Genomic DNA, 25,449 nt, shown 5'->3' on the forward strand with positions numbered 1-25,449 from the left:
TTTTACAGACTACGATCTTCCCCTTCTGTGAACTTGTGGCACACCACTTCACGGCTGAGCCGATTCTGCTCCTAGACATTTACACTTCACAATAACAGGACTTACAGTTGAACGAGGCAGCTCTAGCAGGGCCAACTGGCTTGTTAGAAAAGTGGCACCCTATGATGGTGCCATGTTGAAAGTCACTGATCTCTTCAGTAAGGCCATTCTACTGCCAATGTTTGTCTATGGAGATTGCATGAGTGTGCTAAATGTTATACAGCTGTCAGCAGTGTGGCTGAAATATCAAAAGCTACAAATGTTTAAAGCGGTGTTCACATACTTTTCAAAATATATAGTGTATATCTTTTTATGTGTGGTATTAGTTGTTTTTCACAACCCTGAACCCAATAGAGAGAGTTGCTTTTCATCAATGATATTAATAACCATGAAGCATGTGACTAAGTCATTACTGGTTAAAGATGATGTGTGTGTATGTATGTGTGTGTCTTGTTCAGTAGTGGACAAGTCTTGTTCAGTAGTGGAAATAAAAGCTCTGAAAGAAAATTGGGTCCCTTTTTAAAAAGATGGGGAACAAGCTATGAAGGAAAAATATTGGCGTTTTGGTCCACGTAAAGCCAACAAGCGCAAAAATAATATTGCAATACATATCATCAAAAATAATATCCCAATATGTAACTGTATGGATTTCTTCCCCCATCACTACAGAAAAGGGCATCTTCTTTCCAGCAATCCTGGAAACCAATACAAATTATTACCTATACAAATTAGTTAATTTGTTTGCACAAGCATCAATTTCTTCGACATCTTTCCACTAGTGACACTTTATATATACATGTATATGACATTTTCCATGTTGACTGACCTTCATGTCTAACTAATGATAGACTGGCATTTTTATTTGCTTATTTGAGCTGTTCTTGCCATATGGACTTGGTGTTTTACCAAATAGGGCGCTCTTCTGTATACCACCCTTACCTTGTCACAACACAACTGATTGGCTCAAACGCATTAAGAAGCAAAGAAGTTCCACAAATTTAAATTTAACAAGGCACACCTGTTAATTGAAATGCATTCCAAGTGACTACCTCATGAAGCTTGTTGAGAGAATGCCAAGAGTGTGCAAAGCTGTCATCAAGGCAAAGTGTGGTTACATTGAAGAATCTCAAATATATAATATACAGTGGGGAGAACAAGTATTTGATACACTGCCGATTTTGCAGGTTTTCCTACTTACAAAGCATGTAGAGGTCTGTAATTTTTTATCATAGGTACACTTCAACTGTGAGAGACGGAATCCAGAAAATCACATTGTATGATTTTTAAGTAAATAATTAGCATTTTATTGCATGACATAAGTATTTGATCACCGACCAACCAGTAATAATTCCGGCTCTCACAGACCTGTTAGTTTTTCTTTAAGAAGCTCCCCTGTTCTCCACTCATTACCTGTATTAACTGCACCTGTTTGAACCCGTTACCTGTATAAAAGACACCTGTCCACACACTCAATCAAACAGACTCCAAACTCTCCACAATGGTCAAGACCATAGAGCTGTGTAAGGACATCAGGGATACAATTGTAGACCTGCCCAAGGCTGGGATGGGCTACAGGACAATAGGCAAGCAGCTTGGTGAGAAGGCAACAACTGTTGGCGCAATTATTAGAAAATGGAAGAAGTTGAAGATGACGGTCAATCACCCTCGGTCTGGGGCTCCATGCAAGATCTCACCTCGTGGGGCATCAATGATCATGAGGAAGGTGAGGGATCAGCCCAGAACTACACGGCAGGACCTGGTCAATGACCTGAAGAGAGCTGGGACCACAGTCTCAAAGAAAACCATTAGTAACACACTACGCCGTCATGGATTAAAATCCTGCAGCGCACGCAAGGTCCCCCTGCTCAAGCCAGCGCATGTCCAGGCCCATCTGAAGTTTGCCAATGACCATCTGGATGATCCAGAGGAGGAATGGGAGAAGGTCATGTGGTCTGATGAGACAAAAATAGAGCTTTTTGGTCTAAAGTCCACTCGCCGTGTTTGGAGGAAGAAGAAGGATGAGTACAACCCCAAGAACACCATCCCAACCGTGAAGCATGGAGGTGGAAACATCATTCTTTGGGGATGCTTTTCTGCAAAGGGGACAGGACGACTGCACCGTATTGAGGGGAGGATGGATGGGGCCATGTATTGCGAGATCTTGGCCAACAACCTCCTTCCCTCAGTAAGAGCATTGAAGATGGGTCGTGGCTGGGTCTTCCAGCATGACAACGACCCGAATCACACAGCCAGGGCAACTAAGGAGTGGCTCCGTAAGAAGCATCTCAAGGTCCTGGAGTGGCCTAGCCAGTCTCCAGACCTGAACACAATAGAACATCTCTGGAGGGGGATTAAAGTCCATATTGCCCAGCGACAGCCCCGAAACCTCAAGGATCTGGAGAAGGTCTGTATGGAGGAGTGGGCCAAAATCCCTGCTGCAGTGTGTGCAAACCTGGTCAAGAACTACAGGAAACGTATGATCTCTGTAATTGCAAACAAAGGTTTCTGTACCAAATATTAAGTTCTGCTTTTCTGATGTATCAAATACTTATGTCATGCAATAAAATGGTAATTAATTACTTAAAAATCATACAATGCGATTTTCTGGATTTTTGTTTTAGATTCCGTCTCTCACAGTTGAAGTGTGCCTATGATAAAAATGACAGACCTCTACAAGTAGGAAACGCTGATGATTTTACAGGTTATCAAATACTTGTTCTTCCCACTGTATTTAGATTTTTTTTTTTAATGTTTTGGTTCCATCATGATTTCATAGTTGTTATTTCATATTTCTGATGTCTTCACTATTATTCTACAATGTAGAAAATAATGAAAAACCCTAGAATGAGTAGGTGTGTAAACTTTTGACTGGAACTGTTTATTTCTTTTTACTTTGTTCCTCATGTGAAAGCTGAGACACCTGGTGCTGTCACTTGTCAGCTGTATAAAGTTTCCTCACTATCATATTCTATTTTCTCAGCCTCAAGTTTTCTTTGAAGAATTGTTGTGTACGTCAACCATAGATAACCTTAGCTAACCCATGAATCGGAAATACACTGCTCAAAAAAACAAAGGGAACACTTAAACAACACAATGTAACTCCAAGTCAATCACACTTCTGTGAAATCAAACTGTCCACTTAGGAAGCAACACTGATTGACAATACATTTCACATGCTATTGTGCAAATGGAATAGACAACAGGTGGAAATTATAGGCAATTAGCAAGACACCCCCAATAAAGGAGTGGTTCTGCAGGTGGTGACCACAGACCACTTCTCAGTTCCTATGCTTCCTGGCTGATGTTTTGGTCACTTTTGAATGCTGGCAGTGCTTTCACTCTAGTGGTAGCATGAGACGGAGTCTACAACCCACACAAGTGGCTCAGGTAGTGCAGCTCATCCAGGATGGCACATCAATGCGAGCTGTGGCAAGAAGGTTTGCTATGTCTGTCAGCGTAGTGTCCAGAGCATGGAGGTGCTACCAGGAGACAGGCCAGTACATAAGGAGACGTGGAGGAGGCCGTAGGAGTGCAACAACCCAGCAGCAGGACCGCTACCTCCGCCTTTGTGCAAGGAGGAGCACGAGGAGCACTGCCAGAGCCCTGCAAAATTACCTCCAGCAGGCCACAAATGTGCATGTGTCTGCTCAAACGGTCAGAAACAGACTCCATGAGGGTGGTATGAGGGCCCGACATCCACAGGTGGGGGTTGTGCTTACAGCCCAACACCGTGCAGGACGTTTGGCATTTGCCAGAGAACACCAAGATTGGCAAATTCGCCACTGGCGCCCTGTGCTCTTCACAGATGAAAGCAGGTTCACACTGAGCACATGTGACAGACGTGACAGAGTCTGGAGACGCCGTGGAGAACGTTCTGCTGCCTGCAACATCCTCCAGCATGACCGGTTTGGCGGTGGGTCAGTCATGGTGTGGGGTGGCATTTCTTTGGGGGGGGCGCACAGCCCTCCATGTGCTCGCCAGAGGTAGCATGACTGCCGTTAAGTACCGAGATGAGATCCTCAGACCCCTTGTGAGACCATATGCTGGTGTGGTTGGCCCTGGGTTCCTCCTAATGCAAGACAATGCTAGACCTCATGTGGCTGGAGTGTGTCAGCAGTTCCTGCAAGAGGAAGGCATTGACGCTATGGACTGGCCCGCCCGTTCCCCAGACCTGAAACCAATTGAGCACATCTGGGACATCATGTCTTGCTCCATCCACCAACGCCACGTTGCACCACACTGTCCAGGAGTTGGCGGATGCTTTAGTCCAGGTCTGGGAGGAGATCCTCAGGAGACCATCCGCCACCTCATCAGGAGCATGCCCATGCGTTGTAGGGAGGTCATACAGGCACGTGGAGGCCACACACACTACTGAGCCTCATTTTGACTTGTTTTAAGGACATTACATCAAAGTTGGATCAGCCTGTAGTGTGGTTTTCCACTTTAATTTTGAGTGTGACTCCAAATCCAGACCTCCATGGGTTGATACATTTGATTTCCATTGATAATTTTTGTGTGATTTTGTTGTCAGCACATTCAACTATGTAAAGAAAAAAGTATTTAATGAGAATATTTCATTCATTCAGATCTAGGATGTGTTATTTTAGTGTTCTCTTTATTCTTTTGAGCAGTGTACATTGCCTTCAGAAAGTATTCATACCCCTTTTGCACATTTTTTTGTGTTACAGCCTGAATTTAAAATTTATTCAATTTAGATTTTCTGTCACTGGCCCACTCACAATACCCCGTAATGTCAAAGTGGAATTATGTTTTTAGACATTTTACAAATGAATTAAAGATGAAAAACTTGACTCAATATCTATTCAAACCCTTTGTTATGTCAAGCCTAAATTTGCTTAACAAATCGCATAAGTTGCATGGACTCACACTTTGGCCATAATAGTGGTTATCATGATTTTTTAATGACTACCTCATCTCTGTACCTCACACATACAATATGTGTAAGGTCACTCAGTCAAGCAGTACATTTTAAACACAGATTCAACCACAAAGATCAGGGAGGTTTTCCAATGCCTCGAAAAGAAGGGCACCTATCGGTAGATGGGTAAAAATAACAACGGTACAGCAAAAGTTGAAATATTTGAACTCAGGCGGCAAGTTCGGTCTACTGGGGCAGCGAACGGCATTCACAGCCAGACTCAACGGCATTCACTGTTGTGCTCTCATTGAAAACAATGACATCCGGTTTGCTGTCTATCTCGTACCATATAAACACTTCATTACAGACTTACCGAGAGAGACTCACAGCTGTAGTCACTGCCAAAGGTTATTGTAACATGTATTAACTCAGGTTTGTGAATACTTATGTACATTAGATATTTCTGTATTTCATTTGACATACATTTGCAAAATTTTCCAAAAACATGTTTTCAAATCAAATTGTATAGGTCACATACACATGGTTAGTGTTATGTTGTTAATTATGATGTTAATGTGAGTGTAGCGAAATGCTTGTGCTTCTAGTTCCGACAGTGCAGTAATATCTAACAAGTAATCTAACAAATTCACCACAACTAACTTATACACACAAATGTAAAGGGAATAACAAATAAGAATATGTACAAGTAAGAATATGTACATATACAGTTGTAATCAGAAGTTTACATACACTTAGGTTGGAGTCATTTACTCGTTTTTCAACCACTCCACAAATGTCTTGTTAACAAACTATAGTTTTGGCAAGTCGGTTAGGACATCTACTTTTGTGCACAACACAAGTCATTTTTCCAACAATTGTTTACAGACAGATTATAACTCACTACATCACAATTCCTGTGGGTCAGAAGTTTACATACACCTAAGTTGACTGTGCCTTTAAACAGCTTGGAACATTCCAGAAATTATGTCATGGCTTTAGAAGCTTCTGATAGGCTAATTGACATCATTTGAGTCAATTGGAGTGTACCTGTGGATGTATTTCAAGGCCAACCTTCAAACTCAGTGCCTCTATGCTTGACATCATGGGGAAATCAAAAGAAATCAGCCAAGACCTCAGAAAAAAAATTGTAGACCTCCACAAGTCTGGTTCATCCTTGGGAGCAATTTACAAACGCCTGAAGGTACCACGTTCATCGGTATGAACACCATGGGACCACGCAGCCGTCATACCGCTCAGGAAGGAGACGCGTTCTGTCGCCAAGAGATTAATGTACTTTGGTGCGAAAAGTGCAAATCAATCTCCGAACAACAGCGAAGGACCTTGTGAAGATGCTGGAGGAAACGTACAAAGTTATCTATTTCCAAAGTAAAACGAGTCCTATATCAACATAAACTGAAAGGCCGCTCAGCAAGGAAGAAGTTACTGCTCCAAAACTGCCATAAAAAAGCCAGACTACGGTTTGCAACTGCACGTGGGGACAAAGATTGTACTTTTTGGAGAAATGTCCTCTGGTCTGATGAAACACATACAGAACTGTTTGGCCATAATGACCATCGTTATGTTTGGAGGAAAAGGGGAGTGCTTGCAAGCCGAAGAACACCATACCAACCATGAAGCACAGGAGTGTGGGGGTGCTTTGCTGCAGGAGGGACTGGTGCACTTCACAAAATAGATGGCATTATGAGGGATGTTAATGATGTGGATATATTGAAGCAACATCTTAAGACATCAGTCAGGAAGTTAAAGCTTGGTTGCAAATGTGTCTTCCAAATGGACAATGACCCCAAGCATACTTCCAAAGTTGTGGCTAACTGGCTTAAGGACAACAAATTCAAGGTATTGGAGTGGCCATCACAAAGCTCTGACCTCAATCCTATAGAAATTGTGTTAGCAGAACTGAAAAAGCTTGTGTGAGCAAGGAGGCCTACAAACCTTACTCAGTTACACCAGCTCTGTCAGGAGGAATGGGCCAAAATTCACCCAACTTTTTGTGGAAAGATACCTGGAACGTTTGACCCAAGTTACACAAATTAAAGGCAATGCTACCAAATACTAATTGAGTGTATGTAAACTTTTGACCCACTGGGAATGTGGTGAAAAAAATATAAGCTGAAATAAATTATTCTCTCTACTATTATTCTGACATTTCACATTCTTAAAATAAGGTGGTGCTACTAACTGACCTACGACAGGGAATTTTTACTAGGATTAAATGTCAGGAATTGTGAAACAGAGTTTAAATGTATTTGGCTAAGGTGTATGTAGACTTCTGCTGTAAATATATGGATGAGCGATGGCCGGCATATGCAAGATGCAGTAGATGGTATGGAATACAGTATATACATATGAGATGATTAATGTAGGATATGTAGACGTTATTTAAGTGACTGACGAGTGATACCTTTTTATTACATTTACCAAAGTGGCCAGAGATTTGAGTCTGTTGGCAGCATCCACTCTATGTTAGTGATGACTTTAAGTCTGTTGGCGCGCTGTTGCGCCTTCTTCACCACGCTGTCTGTGTGGGTGGACCATTTCAGTTTGTCAGTGATGTGTACGCCGAGGAACTTAACTTTCCAACTTCTCCACTGCTGTCCCGTCAATGCGTTTGGGGGGTGCTCCCTCTGCTGTTTCCTGAATACCACTATCATCGCCATTGTTTTGTTGACGTTGAGTGAGGTTATTTTCCTGACACCACACTCACTTTGTCATTATGGGGTATTGAAATTGATTTTTGAATAAATGTACTCCGTTTTGAATTCAGGCTGTAACACAACACAACACAATTTGGAATAAGTCAAGGGTTATGAATACTTTCTGAAGGCACTGCATATTTTCCACCTTAGTATCGGGGAATGATGTCATAGTCCTGATTTGTGCTTTGTCATTTCCCCAGTTACCAATTTAGGATTTCCTGTGTGAATCCTCTTGAGTATTTGTATTTATTATGCCAGCAGCTTCTTTTCCTGGTGTCCATCCAAATTAAAGCAGTTTTATACAATTAAAAAACATGACATAAAATTTCACAACAGATACACATTAAGTGTGTGCCCTCAGGCCACTACTCTACTACCACATATCTACAACACATGATCCATGTGTGTCTGTGTGCGTATGTTATCGTGTGTGTATGCCTGTGTGTGTCTTCACAGTCCCCGTTGTTCCTTAAGGTGCATTTTAAAGTCTGATTTTACAGCTTGCATAAGTTACTTGATTTGGAATAGAGTTCCGTGTAGTCATAGCTCTATGTAGTACTGTGTGCCTTCCATAGTCTGTTCAGGACTGTGAAGAGACCTTTGGCGTGTCTTGTGGTGTATGCATGGGTGACATATAACAGTGAGTGAGTATTTATAATAGAGAAAAAATTCCTTCACTCAGAGTTTGTGTTAAGATGTTTATTTTGGCTAGCTAAATTGCAGGGGGGGGGGGGGGGGGGGGGGGGGTGGAAGGTGTACTCATTGTACACCCATTGATTCTGGAAGAATATAACTTTATAAATGCCTTATGAGCTTAGTTCAACTGTCGTACCCATCAGAACCCCAAATATAAGCTTGTAAACGTAAACAAACACCGTATAGTCTCAACAAAGTTAAATCAAACATTTTGATATAATGGATGGTCAGTCCTTGCATTCATAGCTCCTTCTATGGATTTGAGAGTGGTTATTTTTCTCCTGCCTCATACCTCAGCTTTTTACAAAAACAGTGGCGGGGTACCCACTTTGTTATTGTTTGAACTGCAGATTGCCCGTTTTAAATTGTGCTTCAAGAAAGGTTTTCTAGAAACAAAGCAAGAGAACATGAGTGATTCCACTATTATAACCACCACCAACTCTGTTCTGTCCAGTAATGCATATTCCTCTACCGACTGGCATAATTGTTCACAGAAGATCTATTTGTACATGTAGAGATGCGTTTCATCCATAAACAAGGTGGATCCCCAAATGTAAGGGCACAACAGCAATATTCTGATCATAGAATTCCAGAGATCCCAAGATTGAGCTGAGGGTCAGGTCAGGTGAGGTCAGTGTGACCGGTCCTTTTCCAGACAGGATCAGTGTCAACAGTGGAGTGTGATTATGGGAGAATGTGGCTGTTTCGGTCAGATCAGAGCACACAATGTCCTCTTTCCCTCGCTCTCTATCTGGTATTGAGTGAAAGGTGTGGGTCAGAGTGGAAGTGAGCAGTACAGGGACACCCAGGTAGGAATTCAACAAGGGAGTGTCCGACAGTCTGGGGTCTTATCTCCTGACTGTCCTGTGGAATGGCCCGTTAACCCTGCCTACTGCAGTCTCTCACACATGACCAGTAGAGCAGGTTGGTTATTAAATGAACCGAGTCACCTAGTAACGTCAGCAGGTCAGTTCCACATCGTGTGAATTCTCTCTCCCTGGACACCAACTCAGCACAATGTGGTGATGTTATTGTACTAGAACAAAATAACCTCTACAATATCCATAGTAGTGACACTTGTCATGACCATTTTCTACCACTTATCTGTAATCTAATGTTATGGGTTATTATATTGTCAAAGTTCCATAACATAACATGTACTATTAGAATGCTCATTGTCATAAACAAAGCATCGCTATATCATGACTTTATTATAACACTACATTTTCAATTTAAGTTAGTTACTAGCCTGAGAAGGTTAGTGTAGTCATGTTTGATGTGAAATTTACATTAAATATGCTTTCACAAATGCATTACACTTTCATAAATAGATCACTTAATTTGTGAATTTTAAGCCATTTCAGATCTCGCCCTCTCTCACGCTCTCTCTCACACTCTCACGCTCTCTCTCACACTCTCACGCTCCTCACTTTCTCACAATGTATTTGTCATGTAGTTTTAGGCTGATGAGATATTTCAATCAACAGGTTTCTAAAGTTCTGGTGGAGCTGACATTAAAAAGGTGCTACCTAGATAATGATTGAAGGTTTAAATAACAACCATTGAGTCCTGGTTAATGTTTAAACAGATGGAATGCCTGTCTATTTAAAGCGCAGTTGCTCTGCTCAGTTATATTGTGTATGCCGAATCAGACTACTCATTGATTTGGTTTAACTTTCATTCCCACTCTCTAAAGCCACATCATGTAATGTACTATACATTAAGAAAAACACAGAGAGGATGCACATATGTATGTTTACATTACAAACATCAAATGGTTGTGTGTGAAAAGGAGCTTGTCAGTGCTAGCTATTTCTCTGGACCACGCCTCTCAGTACAGGAACACCTCATTACCCATCAGTCTAACTGGTTTGACTAATATGCTGCTACCCTGCTGTATGCCTAGCAGTCCTACTATACCTTATTGTTTGGTTAATACCATTAGCTCTCCAGATGTCCCCTCGTGCTTGTAGTGGTCACATGCAGTGCCTTCAGAAAGTATTCACACCCTTTGACTTTTTCAAAAAGATAAATAGTTTTACAGCCTGAATTTAAAATGGATTACACTTAGATTTTTTTGTCACTGGCCTATACACAATAAGTAGAATTATGTTTTTAGAAATGTTTACTAATAAATATGAAATTAAAAGCTAAAGTGTCCTGAGTCAATAAGTATTCAACCCCTTTGTTGATGCAAACCTAAAGAATATGACTTCCACCTTACCTGTCACCCTAGACCCAGTTCAATTTGCTTACCGCCCCAATAGGTCCACAGACGATGCAATCGCCTTCACACTGCCTTATCCCATCTGGGCAAGAGGAATACCTATGTAAGAGTTCTGTTAATTGACTACAGCTCAGCATTCACCACCATAGTACCCTCCAAGCTCTCATTAAGCTTGAGGCCCTGGGTCTCAACCCCGCCCTGTGTACTTGGGTCCTGGACTTTGACGTGCCGTCCCCAGGTGGTGAAGGTAGGAAACAACATCTCCACTTCGCTGATCCTCAACACTGGGTCCCACAAGGGTGTGTGCTCAGCCCCCTGCTGTACTCCCTGTTCACCCATGACTGCGTGACTATGCACGCCTCCAACTCAATCATCATTTATGAACATTTGAACACCTTGGCCATATTCTGTTATATTCTCCTCCCGGCACCGCCAGAAGAGGACTGGCCACCCCTCATAGCCTGGTTCCTCTCTAGGTTTCTTCCTAGGTTTTGGCCTTTCTAGGGAGTTTTTCCCAGCCACCGTGCTTCTACACCTGCATTGCTTGCTGTTTGGTGTTTTAGGCTGGGTTTCTGTACAGCACTTTGAGATATCAGCTGATGTAAGAAGAGTTATATAAATAAATTGGATTTGATCAAGTTTGCAGATGACACAACAGTAGTAGACTTGATTACCAACAACAACGAGACAGCCTACAGGGAGGAGGTGAGGGCTCTCGGATTGTGGTGTCAGGAAAATAACCTCTCACTCAACGTCAACAAAACAAAGGAGATGATCGTGGCCTTCAGGAAACAGCAGGAGGGAGCACCCCCCAACCACATCGACGGGACAGCAGTGGAGAAGGTGGGAAGTTTTAAGTTCCTCGGCGTACACATCACTGACAAACTGAAATCGTCCACCCACAAAGACAGTGTGGTGAAGAAGGCGCAACAGCCTCTTCAACCTCAGGAGGCTGAAGAAATTTGGCTTGCCACCTAAAACCCTCACAAACTTTTACAGATGCACAATTGTGAGCATCCTGTCGGGCTGTATCACTGCCTGGTACGGCAACTGCCTGGTACGCCCACAACTGCAGGGCTCTCCAGAGGGTGGTGTGGTCTGCACAACGCATCACCGGGGAAAACTACCTGCCCTCCAGGACACCTACAGCACCCGATGTCACAGGAAGGCCAAAAAGATCATCAAGGACAACAACAACTCGAGCCACTACCTGTTCACACCGCTACCATCCAGAAGGCGAGGTCAGTACAGGTGCATCAAAGCTGGGACCGAGAGACTGAAAAACAGTTTCTATCTCAAGGCCATCAGACTGTTAAACAGCCATCACTTGCACAGAGCGGCTGCTGCCTACATACAGACTTGAAATCATTGGCCACTTTAATAAATGGAACACTAGTCACTTTAATAATGCCACTTTAATAATGTTTTCATATCTTGCAGTTACTCATCTCATATGTATATACTGTATTCTATACTATCTATTGCATCTTAGCTTATGGTGCTCTGTCATTGCTCATCCATATATTTATATATTCTTATTCCATTCCTTTACTTATATTTGTGTGTGGAATTGTTAGATATTACTTGTTAGATATTGCTGCACTGTCGGAACAAGAAATACAAGCATTTCGCAACACTCGCAATAACATCTGCTAACCGTGTGTGTGACCAATAACATTTGATTTGATTTGAATTCAAATTTGCTTAACAAGTCACAAATTGCATGGATTCACTCTGTGCAATAGTGTTTAACATGATTTTTGAATGACTACCTAATTTCACTACCTCACACATACAGATAATTGTAAGGTCGAGCAGTGAATTTGAAATTCAACCACAAAGACCAGGGAGGCTTTCCAATGCCTCGCAAAGAAGGGCACCTATTGGTAGATGGGTGTAAAAAAATGTGGGGAGATAAAAAGCATACATTGAATATCCCTTTGACCATGCTGAAGTTATTAATTACACTTTGAATGGTGTATAAACACCCATTCCCAACAAATATACAGGCGTCCTTCCTAACTCAGTTGCCGGAGATGGAGGAAACCTCTCAGGGATGTCACCATGAGGCCAATGGTGACTTTAAAACAGTTACAGAGTTGAATGGCTGTGATAGGAAACAACTGGGGATGGATCAACATTGTAGTTACTCCACAATACTAACCTAAATGACTGTGAAAAGAATGAAGCCTGTACAAAATAAAATAATTCCTAAACATGCATCCTTTTGTACTGAATACAAAGTGCTATGTTTAGGGCAAATCCAATACAACACATTACTGAGTACCACTCGCCAGATTTTCAAACATAGTGGTGGCTGCGTCTTGTTATGGGTGAGTGACCGAGTTCTAACTTAAATCTTCTTAATTCTATGGCAAGACTTAAATGGTTGTCTAGCAATGTTCAACAAGCAATTTTGAAAAAGACTCATAGCTGTAACTGCTGCCAAAGGGGATTCTAATATGTATTGACTCAGGGGTTTGAATACTTATGTAAATTCGATATTAGTTTTTCGTTTTCATAAATTTGCTAAAATTTTGAAAAACATTTTGTCATTGTGGTCTTTTGTGTGTAGATGGGTGAGACAAATGTATGTAATCAATGTTGAATTCAGGCTGTAACACAACAATGTGGAATAAGTCAGGGGGTGTGAATACTTCCTGAAGCCACTGTATTTTACTTTTTGTGGTGTTAAAAATAAAATAAAAAAGGTTTACAGGCATAATACTGTGACAGACTTTTGCAATGTTTTTGTTTTCCTCTGTTCTGTTTATACTGTCAGTGAAAGTTGTGTTTGTATGTGTCCACTGAATTCAACACCATTTCCTGTGTAATCATATGACACTACTGAGGCCTGTAGCTGGAAAGACATCAGCACAGTTCACATGGATCTAACTGGAGGGAGTAGTATTTTTGTTTGAGGGCAGAGAGATGGAGGCAGGGGATATGACGAAAAGCATGTAATGGTTTTATTAGGCTGTGATCAGGGTGACTGATGGAGAGAGCGACCCCCCCCCCCCCCCCCCCCCTTCCCCCGGGCGCTCACTGACCCCATCCCTAATGATTCCCTTAATTCCATACCATGATTGCTGTTATAAATTCCAATTAGGAGTTGTGTGAGAGCCGGAGCATGGTAAGAATGGCCTTTAATTGCGATGAGTTATCATCTAGACCAGTGTAATTGAGCCCCCATCTTAAGGGGCGGCACTTCTGACAAATTGATTTAATACCGAAGCGATTCTCCCGTCCCTAATGGTGGATCGGGTCCTTCTCTCCACGCTGGGCCACAGGCGCAGAGGCAATTGTGTGCGGTGATTACTATCTGCTCTGTAATCGCTCTCTGCCGTCTGCGTGCGCACGAGGACTCGGACACACCCTGGACCCAGGGCAGGGCACATGGATATTAGCCTATGCCCCAGGTAGCCCTGAACTTACCCATCATACTGAAGTACTGTAGGGAGAGAGGGCTGATATGGAGAGTCACTATATGACATATATTAAAATTAATGGTCACATACACATATTTAACAGATGTTAGTGCTTGTGTTCCTAACTCCAACAGTGCAGTAATATAAAACAATTCACAACAATACAAAGAAATCCTAAAAGTAAAATAATGGATTTTAAAATATATAAATATTAGGACGAGCAATGTCGGTGCGGCATTGACCAAAATACAGTAGAATAGAATAAAGTGTATACACTAGAGGTCGACCGATTTTAATCGGAATGGCCGATTTAATTCGGGCCTATTTCACGTTTTCATAACAATCGGATATCGGTAATTTTGAACACCGAGTTAGATCCATTTGTGAACTGTGCTGATGTCTTTCCAGCTACAGGCCTCAGTAGTGTCATATGATTACACCTTTATTTAACTAGGCAAGTCAGTTATGAACACATTCTTATTTTCAATGACGGCCTAGGAACGGTGGGTTAACTGCCTTGTTCAGGGGCCTTGTCAGCTCAGGGATTCAATCTTGCAACCTTACACTTAACTAGTCCAACGCTCTAACCACCTGCTTCACGAGGAGCCCGCCTGTTACGCGAATGCAGTAAGAAGCCAAGGTAAGTTGCTAGCTAGCATTAAACTTATCTTATAAAAAAACAATCAATCAATCATAATCACTAGTTATAACTACACATGGTTGATGATATTACTAGTTAATCTAGCGTTGCATATAATCGATGCGGTGTGCATTCGCGAAAAAGGACTCGTTGCTCCAACGTGTACCTAACCATAAACATCAATGCCTTTCTTAAAATCATTACACAGAAGTATATATTTTTAAACCTGCATATTTAGCTAAAAGAAATCCAGGTTAGCGGGCAATATTAACCTGGTGAAATTGGGGGGGGACATTGCTGCACAGCTATTTTCAGGTCTCTCCAGAGATGTTCCATCGGGTTCTGGGCCACTCAAGGACATTCAGAGACTTGTCCCGAAGCCACTCCTGCGTTGTCTTGGCTCTGTGCTTAGGGTCATTGTTCTGTTGGAAGGTGAACAATCACCTCAGTCTGAGATCTTGAGCGCTCTGGAGCAGGTTTTCATTAAGTATCTCTCTGTACGTTGTTCATTTCATCTTTGCCTTGATCCTAACTAGTCTTTCAGTCCCTGCTGCTGAAAAACATCCCCACAGCATGATTCTGCCACCACCTTGCTTCACCGTAGGGATGGTGCCAGGTTTCCTCCAGATGTGACGCTTGGCATTCAGGCCAAAGAGTTTAATCTTGGTTTCATCAGACCAGAGAATCTTGTTTTTCATGGTCTGAGATTCTTTAGGTGCCTTTTGGCAAATACCAAGCGGGCATGTGCCTTTTACTGAGTTGCTTCATTCTGACCACTCTACCATAAAGGCCTGATTTGGTGGAGTGCTGCTGAGATGGTTGTCCTTCTGGAAGGTTCTCCCATCTCCACAGTGGAACTCTGGAGCTCTGTCAGTGACCATTGGGTACTTGGTCACCTCCCTGTCCAAAGCCCTTCTCCCCCGATTGCTCAGTTTGGCCAGGCGGCCAACTCTAGGAAGAGTCTTGGTGGTTTCTAACTTCTTCCATTTAAGAATGATGGAGGCCACTGTGTTCTTAGGGACCTTCAATGCTGCAGAAATGTTTTGGTACCCTTCCCCAGATCTGTGCCCCGACACAATCCTGTCTAGGGGATCTACGAACAATTCCTTCAACCTCATGGCTTGGTTTTTGCTCTGGCATGCACTATCAACTGTGGTACATTATATAGACAGTTGTGTGTCTTTCCAAATGTTGTCCAATCAATAGAATTTACCACAGGTGGACTCTAATCAAGTTGTAGAAACATCTCAAGGATGATCAATGGGAACAGGATGTACTTGAACTCAATTTTGAGTCTCATAGCAAAGGGTCTGAATATAGGTATTTCTGTTTTTTATTTTAATAGATTTGCAAAATGTTCTTGCTTTGTCATTATGAGGCATTGTGTATAGATTGCTGAGGATTTTTAAAATCCATTTTAGAATAAGGCAGTAATGTAACAATGTGGAAAAAGTCGAGGGGTCTGAATACTTTCAGAAGGCACTGTGCATATGAAATGAGTAAAGCAGTATGCAAACATTATTAAAGTTACCAGTGTTTACATGTCTATGTGTATATAGGGCAGCAGCCTGTAAAGTACAGGGCTGAGTAACCGGGTGGTAGCCAGCTAGTGATGTCTGATGGCCTTTAAGATAGACGCTGTTTTTCAGTCTCTCGGTCCCAGCTTTGATGCACCTCGCCTTCTGGATGATAGCGAGGTAAATAGGCCGTGGCTCGGGTGGTTGTTGTCCTGGAGGATCCTTTTGGACTTCCTGTGACATCAGGTGCTGTAGGTGTCCTGGAGGGCAGGTAGTTTTCCCCCGGTGATGCGTTGTGCAGACTGCACCACCCTCTGGAGAGCCCTGCGGTTGTGGGCGGTGTAGTTGCCGTACCAGGCAGTGGTACAGCCCGATAGGATTCTCTCAATTGTGCATCTGTAAAACTTAGTGGGTCTTAGGGGCTGTTGCGCCTTCACCACACTGTCTGTGTGGGTGGACCATTTCAGATTGTCAGTGATGTGTACGCCGAAAAACTTAAAGCTTTTCACCTTCTCCGCTGCTGTCCCGTCTGTGTGTATAGGGATGTGCTCCCTCTGCTGTTTCCTGAAGTCCACAATCAGCTCCTTTGTTTTGTTGACGTTTAGTGACATGGTGAGGCAGTGGCTAGGGAGTAGTATTGTTGTTGATGTCACCAAGTACTTGCTCACAGTTGGCTGTTCCTTTAGAGAAGGTGAAGCACATACAGAGTGCCATGGAAGTCTTCTCTGCAGTGCAACGTGTGTGCTCTCAGGTCACTAAACTGGTTGGGCCTGTTTTGACGTCAGGATTTGTTCTGAGCCTGTTTCAACTTGTCAGTGATTCTCCCTAAACAAAAACATGATAAGTAATGTAAAACAGACACGTTATTGTTATGGTGTGAATCAGTGTTAGCCGTCTTTGCAATTCACCGTCAGTCTAATACAGGGTGATGATCCAGATGGCGGTCAGTTTCACAAACAACGCAATTGTCTGTCTTTCCCCTGCTGACCTACACACACCACACATCTACTACTACACCGATAGACACACACTGAACTTTCCATGGCAGCACCTCAAGGACATCTCCCCCTCTGTCTCTCTGTGCTCATCTCTTTTTAAATAAGGTTTTAGCCTCCAATGTGAAATGAGAAGTATGGCAGAGGTTATACTAACGATACATAACCCTTCCCGATGAGAACAGTGAGTTGGATCAGTTCCTCTTTGGGATAATGCAGCTGCGGTTGCTTCTTGATTTTAGTTGCCGAGCCACAGAATCTTAGCTTTCATTTAGTTTTTTGTTACTGTTCGAATGTTGACGATGGGAACTTTCTGATGCCAGGATCAGTAGAATTGGCACTTTGTTTCTAGTGCCTTCGTTGATGTCACAGGCTTTTCCTTTGTAGCTTTTTACAAGTCCACTGTCATTACTTTCACCTCGTATGGTAAGACTGGAGTCTGGAGGTGGCTATAGCTACTGTCTTGTACTTAGTTTCAGGATGATTTTAGGAGGAGACTGAACACTATGATCTCCTAACAATCTCCAAGTCCTCCAAGTTAGGTCACACACTACACTGGACATGTTATTGTACTCCTACGTCTTGAGTATTAGTAATCTCATCATATAACTGTAGGTAAGAAATTAACTTATCTCCCTCTTATGTCTCTGTCTCTGTCTACCTAGGGGCAGAACGGGCGGCATGAGCAGGTCACCTTCCTGGATAACAAAGAGAAGATGGCATCGAAGAAGAAGACTGGAGTGATAGTGGGAGTCCTCATCGCTCTGCTTGTCTTGGCAGCCGTGGCAGGAATCCTCATCTGGCTCTTTGTTAGTGAGTACAACTTTACTATGTAGTCTGAGACTAATGCATGTAATAATCATAGACTAGGTACTATCACTCAGTCTGACTGAAAATGCAAAGGATGCCCCAAAGTGGCTCAATAATTCCAACTGTACTAATGTTGCTAATTTCCAACCCTCTCAGTTTGGCCTGGAGTATTCTGGGAGGTTTGTTTCTTCTAATGTCTGAATATAAAATTGATACCTGAAATGTAAATAATGGCAAACAGCTTTTTATAATCTACCCGGAAAGACTTGGGTTTGAGTTGGCAGCCCTCGCCAACTGCAATTGGCCAATCTAAACCTGCCATCTACAGAGCACACCCAGGAGATTTCACATTCACAGGCGCTGCCTGACCGCTGCTTTGTGGGCCTAGACGTTTGGTACAAATATCCTAAATAAGTGTGAAGTTTGGAAGTTTCAATTTGCCATTGATAACCTGTTTGACAGGCCTTAATTTGTTTGGTGTTAATAATTCAGGGGAGTAAAGTGGAGCGGTGCAGAGTAGACGGAACATCCTGACAGTCACACACACACTCTCACTCTACAGCCTGATCAGAGGCTTTTACTGAGAGATAATCAAAAGATTAACAAACTCCTAATTCTCCTAAATCCCTGTTCTCTTTTTATTTGCTCCAGCAGAGAATCATATTAACCATCTCTGGAAGTTTATGAGGAGGCATTGGTGTTGCATGTACAATTTATCTAGATGACTTCCTCTTTCTCCCACTCTCTTTCCCTCACTCAGTCAAAGGCAAGGAGTCGGCGGCCACCATAAGTATGAAGCGTGTCCCAGCTCAGCGGGTGTATAGCGGGCACATGAAACTGGACAACGTGCCCTACAACCAGAATCTGGAGGACCCCACCAGCACAGAGTTCCAAAAGCTGGCAGACGACCTGGAAGAGATAGTGAGTTTGACCCAGGTTTAGGCTCAGATACCATGTCCTGGTGATGTTCTGTTAAAAAAAAAACGATTGAGCTTATTGTTTTTGTATGGTGACAGACAAAAGTGATGAGATGACAGACAGACATCAGTCATTTCCCATCATTTTCTTGCCTGCGTCAAAAGTTGAAATTAGTTGAACTTTTGATAGATAGGTTGATGACTGGCACAATAGCCTTCTACCAAGTTAACCTCCACCCACAATACCCTTTAGGCCAGGTATTAAGTCAGGTGTCAGAGTTCAGAACTGACTGAGATTGTTTTTCTCTCTTGTTTGTTGTAGCTATCTGCCACAGCATGTTTTTCTCCTGGTGGAAGGAGATTGCTGAAGGCATATTTGTGTGGGTGGACTGGAAGAGAACATCATTTAGTTACTCTGTTATTTCCTCCAACAACATTTCCTTTCATTGGAGTTATGGAGATGTGTGTATCGCCACTTGGGAACATGACAATGATGAACTGCTATTGCTAAACCCCCGGTCAGTGTGGCATTGCTTTAGAATGTATGGCTGCATGAGTGACAATGTAAGGTAGGTGGTCTGAATGGAATTCTAGATGACTGTTCAATGAGCATTAATGTGACAATAGAACACACCCCCACCATTATTCTCTCTGCTCGGTACATTCAGTTCATCCTCTGGCCATGTATTGCAGATGCAGTAGAGCAAAGTGTCATTATATGTTGGTGATTGGGTCTACAGTATATACAACTGAACTAACAAAGCCAATCAGACACCAACACACTATTGGCTCCACTGGCAAGACTAAAGAATACACAGTTATTTTTATTTTTAAATTGAGGGAACAATGCACCTCTCTGTATGTTGGCAGTGCTGTGTGGTTGACTTGGTAGTCTGCTGTTACCTGCTGTAGAACATGGTATTTGTGCTTAGAAATGGCTTTGAATAAGGAAATCCACACTTAGGAGACACTGTGTCTCTCGTCTGAGCTCTGCAAATGGCAATGGGATCACATTCTGCACTTCTGGGTTCAACTTCAGTGGATCACTCATTTTGCTCTCCTCTGAAATTGTTAATTGGCTTTCTCCATTGTGGTCCATTTAAAAGTCTCCAGCCCATTTCTCGGTTCTCAATGTGGTCTTATCAGAGTTGATACCGATGAAGATCGTTCACTACTCTCTTCAGTCTGTTTCAGGGAGTTGAGGTGAGTTCAGCTCCTCTGCCTTTATAATGTACCTTTTGGATTTAACATTTACCAGCCTGATAATTACATGTCCGCTACATGCGTTCTTATTCACAGTCTGAACTGGAGTTTAACACACACTATGAACAGACAGCATGATTAATAACAACACATGCTAGGATTCGACATCCAGTTTCTTTCTACATTTCTTTCACATAACTGTAGCTGAAGACACTCGTCCTCCATGGGATCTCCAATGGAACCCCTGTTATTCATGGCATGCAGGCAGTTTGAATGCAAGCATACACACTTGTTCTCAGGGGCCTTATTGCAGCCGCAGACAAACTTTTCTTGGTATCGAACTGGCCAATACCTGGAGCACTCCCAACACCATGGTAACCTTGATCAATTAAACCTTATATGGAGGATTCAGCTGAACTCTGAGGTCATGGCTCCCTATCTTCGCCATGGTAACAGCAAATGGGTTGTCAGGAAACCTAATGAATGCTAATTTTTATGTTTGTCTTTTTTCACCAGCTTAAGATTAACTACAAACAAGTTGAGTTCCTCTCCAAGTACTACACCACATCTGTGGTGACCGCCTTCAGGTAGGAGAGCATTCTGGGATGTGGAGGTTCTGCATGTTGGTAATGTACAGTTGGCCATAAAGCTAGTCATGTGATCACTTTGTTTATTACATAATTTGAATCTTTGAAAATGCTTATTGGATAAGTGTGATTTGGACAATGGAACGTCCATTGCAGCAACTCAAAACGCCAGCTGTTGTTGAGGAGAGGTTTGGTCAAACTTGCACTATAGAAACGTTGAAGTGCATAACTGAGTGATCAATGAAGGCCTCAGTCAGCACAGTTTGGTCTTCTTCCTTCAAGTCCCTCTCTCTCTCCAGTGAGGGGGTGCTGGCCTACTACTGGACCCAGTTTGACATCCCGGCAACGGACCTGGAGATGCTGCCAGAGTTCTCTGAGGAGCGGGTCCTGGAGGTACTGTGGAATGGCATCAGGGAGCAGGGCAAACGCTCCGGCCAGAGCCTCCGCATCAGCCAAGTCACTGCCTCACGTGAGTTAGTAGTTAGTACAACCCAGTCAAGACCAAACCAGGGGGTGTAGTCTCTGTGGCAGGGGGTTTATCTAGAGGCTTAGGGTTTAAACTAAGCAAGCAGTGACCAACCCTCCTCCTGGAGAGTTACCCTGAGTCCTGCAAGCTTCCACTTCAACCCAAATCCAAAACCTATCATTCTATTAATTGGCTGCTCACCAGGACCTTGATCAGCTGAATGAGGGGTAACAGGGTTGGATCAAAAGCCTGCGCACCCAGTAGCTCTCCAGATGCAGGGTTGGCCTCCCCTCCACTAAAGGGTCATGTTTAATGAAGAGAAATGTATTGTCTGAAGCAAGCCCCCTCTGTCATTTTCCATAAGCATTCATATCTGATCTGATTTCTGCATTAATGGCTGTTCTATGCCAGCTAGATGTCTCTGACATGCCCTAATAAGATAACGTGGAGGTATAAGGGACGCCACTCTGTTTGTATTGTATCAGTGATTGGACACTTTATGTAGTTTGGGTCCTCTAATGACGTTACAGTAGTTGGCCCCTGGGCTGCCCTCTAGCTGCCTGGCTCTAGCCATTATCATTATTCTAGCTTCTGTCTACTTCACATTGCATTGCAAAAAGGTCACCCTATATGACTTAGTGGTTTTGCTCTCTTTTAAAATGATTTCTGTTTATATGATTTGATGTGGCTGTCAGACGGTTAGACAGAGATGTATCCCTGGGCTCCGTGGGGCAATGGGGGGGTTTAAAAAAAACTGTCCATCGGCAGCTCTCTCAACAGCAGTGCGTACGGCGAATTGGAACAGTAAAAGTGCAACCCAAATATTATATGCCCGTGCATCAAACTCTATCAGCCTCTCAGTAAGGTAACACTCTCTTAACCCTCCCTCTTTATCTCTCATTTCCCCTTTCCCTTTCCTCCTCAATTCTCTCTCCTCCTTCTCCATCTATCCTTTTCTCCCTTCTCCCTCCCCCTCTTATTCCATCACTCTTCTGTTTCTCTCCCGCACCCCCCCCCCTCCCCTCTCTCCAGGCACAGACCCCAGGATGGCCCGGAACCCCAGAGCCGGTGAGTAAACCCACTGTCTCCCGTTTCAATCACACGCCGCTGTAATTTTCCAGCCCGCTAGATGTTCACCCCGCTGCTGCCAGTCTGTGACGAATGCCTGCCCCGCTTGATACATAATGCTGCTGCTGCTCCGTTCATGAAGAGATTGAGAGCACTGGCTATATAGTACATGAGTGGACTACTGAATAAAAATGGATGTTGGCCTATTTCACTCGTCTTCTTTTACCCTCTGTGTTGAGGCGTAATCCTCAAACGATTTTGCGCATGTTCCATTTAATTTCAGATGAGAGTTGATAGTTGACATTGCATCAACAGATGACACTGGATGATGAACAGTGTAGTAGACATGGTATAAGATGTGTACATTTCTCCACACCATGATATGACATTTTGATTGATGCCATACAACACAGCTCACCACAGCTCTTTTTTCCACTATGTTATCTGCCTTGGCGTTTGCACTTTTGGGACTAGCGAGTCTAAGGTTCTTCCTTAGCATGTGAGCTGACCAGGGAAAACCCACAGCCTTGTTGGGCTACTTTACCTGTATGTCTGTACATCTACTAATGTAATCTGTTATGCTGTTCATTTCCTGCCCGTCAGATTACGAGTGTTTCTTCCGGTTGGAGGCTGACACCTTAGTTCAGAGCTTCCAGTCTCCAGGCTTCCCAGATCAGTACCCGGCCCAGTCCCGCTGCCAGTGGCAGATCAGAGCCCCAGAACAGAACGCCATCTCAGTCCGCTTCTCCCACTTTCACATAGAGGACGACTGCTCCGATGACTTTGTGTCCATCTACGACTCCCTCAGCCCGGATGAGTCCCAGGCCATCACTCAGTGAGTGCTCTTACAACCACTACTGTGATAATGATGATAGATAAATAATATGAATAATGCATTTATTTTTTATTAGTGCATTTCATGAACCCAAAGACTCTAGTACAGGGATGGTGATGAGAGAGGCTGAATCAGGCCAGTGTCTGTCATAATGCCACTATTCTCCACAGCCCAAGGAAATCTGTAACAAACTCCATCTTAATATCAGCAGTGATACACAGACAACTGAATTAAATTGTAAGATTTCAAATGTGTGTGAGCCATATTGTCTTTGTTCAATGGGAGGTGGTTTCCTGGTGTCTAGGCTAGGTGTAATTGATAGGTTGTTGTGCTGCGAGAATGCGGGTTTGTTTCCAATCAATAAGGTTATGTTACAGTGGGGAAAAAGGAAGCAGGAAGTCAACTTTAAACTTACTTTCTTTCAGCACAATAAATAATATATTCTTCATCCTACCAAGATACATAGACATGTTAAAGAATGACTTTTAAACCAAGTGAAATATGGATTGTTTGTGTGCCATTCAGAGGGTGAATGGACAAGACAAAAGATTTTAGTGCCTTTGAACAGGGTATGGTAGTTGGTCCTAGGCGCACGGGTTTGACTGTGTCAAGAACTGCAACGCTGCTGGGTTTTTCACGTTCAACAATTTCTTGTGTGTATCAAGAATCGCCCACCACCCAAAGAACATCCAGTCAACTTGACACAACTGTGGGAAGCATTGGAGTCAACATTGGCCAACATCTGTGGGTGTACAACGCAATATTAGTATGGTGTTCATAATGTTTTGTACACTCGGTGTATCCCACTTGTTTACAACCTTTTATTCATTTAGGGTCCAACCAAGACATGCATACTACCAGTACCAACATATGCTTACTTAATGAGGAAAGAAGGTAAAAGTGTGTCATGTAATTTTCCAGGATTCCCAAGAGGGACCGGAACATCACTTTGTATTTGGCTAAGGTCCCCAGTGGGAATAGAAAAACATGGGCGAAAACGGTCGTTTTGAAGTGTAGCGAATGCTGTGGACTTCATTCCTGTCACGTCATTGGTGATTTTAGTCACTTGTTGGGATCCTGGTGCATTTATCCCAGCACGTCATCTTTCATTGTTAACATTGGGGACCTTCAGTGAGATTGAGTTGGCTCAGAATGACCTCTCTTTTCCAATCTACCAGGGGTGCCACCCAGCAGCCATGCTGCTGTGTGTAATTGTGGTTGGTTGTCTGTGGACTCTGTGGGTGTCTGTCTGTCTTGGGCTCTCTCTCTCTCCCCCACTGTGGCAACCTGAGTGCAAATCAGTGGGGGCTACACTGCAGGCAATTTCAAGTTCCAGACCCTTCGCCAAACAAATGCGGGTAGCCAGGCGCTGCATAAGATGTTTATATTGCTGCTCAGCCTTTCAGATTTATCCAAGGTGACACCAGGTTTGAGAGCCTTAATACAATAGTTTCTAATGGCATCACGTTGCTGCAGGTAGATGTAGTGCTGCTCTTGCAGCGTCATTCACACTTCTGTGGCTCCGGCCGCCGGCCCACGCTGCAGGAGCGTTTCGCTAAAATACCTGTTTGACTTTGAAATGTGTGTCTGAGCGGGTAGGGCTATTTTTCTTCCCTTTAATAGTTGACTTAATGCTTTTTGATGTGTGGGTGCTCATCAGTTATTTAGACATTTAAAATGTATTTAATGGGCTTCTTTGGGTTTCTGATTCATGTGTTTTATTAAAAGTGTACTATGTCACTCTAACAACACAGTGTAGATGGTATACTGATGGTTTATGCCTTTCACGCCTGCACCACATTCTGTCAGTGAATTAATTGAAGTCCCACACCTTGATCAGTGTTGCCCAGCCCTGTCATTTGTTGACGTCTCCATTTCCTGTATGAATTGCCTCCTATAGCAAGTGTGGTCAGAGGCCTCCCAGCAATCCTCTGGAGGTGGTGTCGTCCAGTAACATCATGCTCATCAACCTCATCACCGACAGTGCTGTCCAGAGGCCCGGCTTCAGTGCAGAGTACTCAATCATCCCCCTAACAACATGTAAGATAACATCACACAGTCATCCCCTTACCAAGATGTACAACGACAATGCCAGTCAAACAGTCCATATTTCACTAAGTTAACATGATGAACACTCTAATGACCCAACTGTTGCCATTTTAGCCAAAAGTTGTGGGGGAGTCCTGAGTGATGCTCAGGGGAACTTCAGCTCTCCCCATTACCCCAGCTTCTATCCCCCAGCCCTGGACTGCAAGTGGACCATCGAGGTTGGTGATCCTGCATCATAGCCTCTTCTGTTACCCCCTCTCTCTGCTACCTCTCTATTTACCCCCTCACTCTCTGGTCCCGCTCTCTAGTCCCCTCTTTCCTGCACCATCCATAGCTCTGTATGAGGGGAATGCTGAGGCTGCAGAATGTCAGCCAG

The 25,449-nt window shown here is 43.2% G+C and overlaps 1 protein-coding gene across 1 annotated transcript in view; it reads left to right on the plus strand.

The window, feature by feature from the left end:
* LOC129857265 (suppressor of tumorigenicity 14 protein homolog) overlaps window positions 1–25,449 on the plus strand; it is a 39,209-nt gene that overhangs the window by 3,085 nt on the left and 10,675 nt on the right. The window contains exons 2-9 of the mRNA XM_055925329.1: window positions 17,804–17,951; window positions 18,709–18,869; window positions 20,585–20,655; window positions 20,955–21,124; window positions 22,154–22,189; window positions 22,793–23,024; window positions 24,925–25,064; window positions 25,188–25,291. Coding sequence (XP_055781304.1) covers window positions 17,804–17,951; window positions 18,709–18,869; window positions 20,585–20,655; window positions 20,955–21,124; window positions 22,154–22,189; window positions 22,793–23,024; window positions 24,925–25,064; window positions 25,188–25,291 — 1,062 coding nt within the window. The remainder of the gene's footprint in view (window positions 1–17,803; window positions 17,952–18,708; window positions 18,870–20,584; window positions 20,656–20,954; window positions 21,125–22,153; window positions 22,190–22,792; window positions 23,025–24,924; window positions 25,065–25,187; window positions 25,292–25,449) is intronic.

The sequence above is a fragment of the Salvelinus fontinalis genome, chromosome 6 (assembly GCF_029448725.1).
Source record: "Salvelinus fontinalis isolate EN_2023a chromosome 6, ASM2944872v1, whole genome shotgun sequence".
NCBI lineage: Eukaryota > Metazoa > Chordata > Actinopteri > Salmoniformes > Salmonidae > Salvelinus > Salvelinus fontinalis.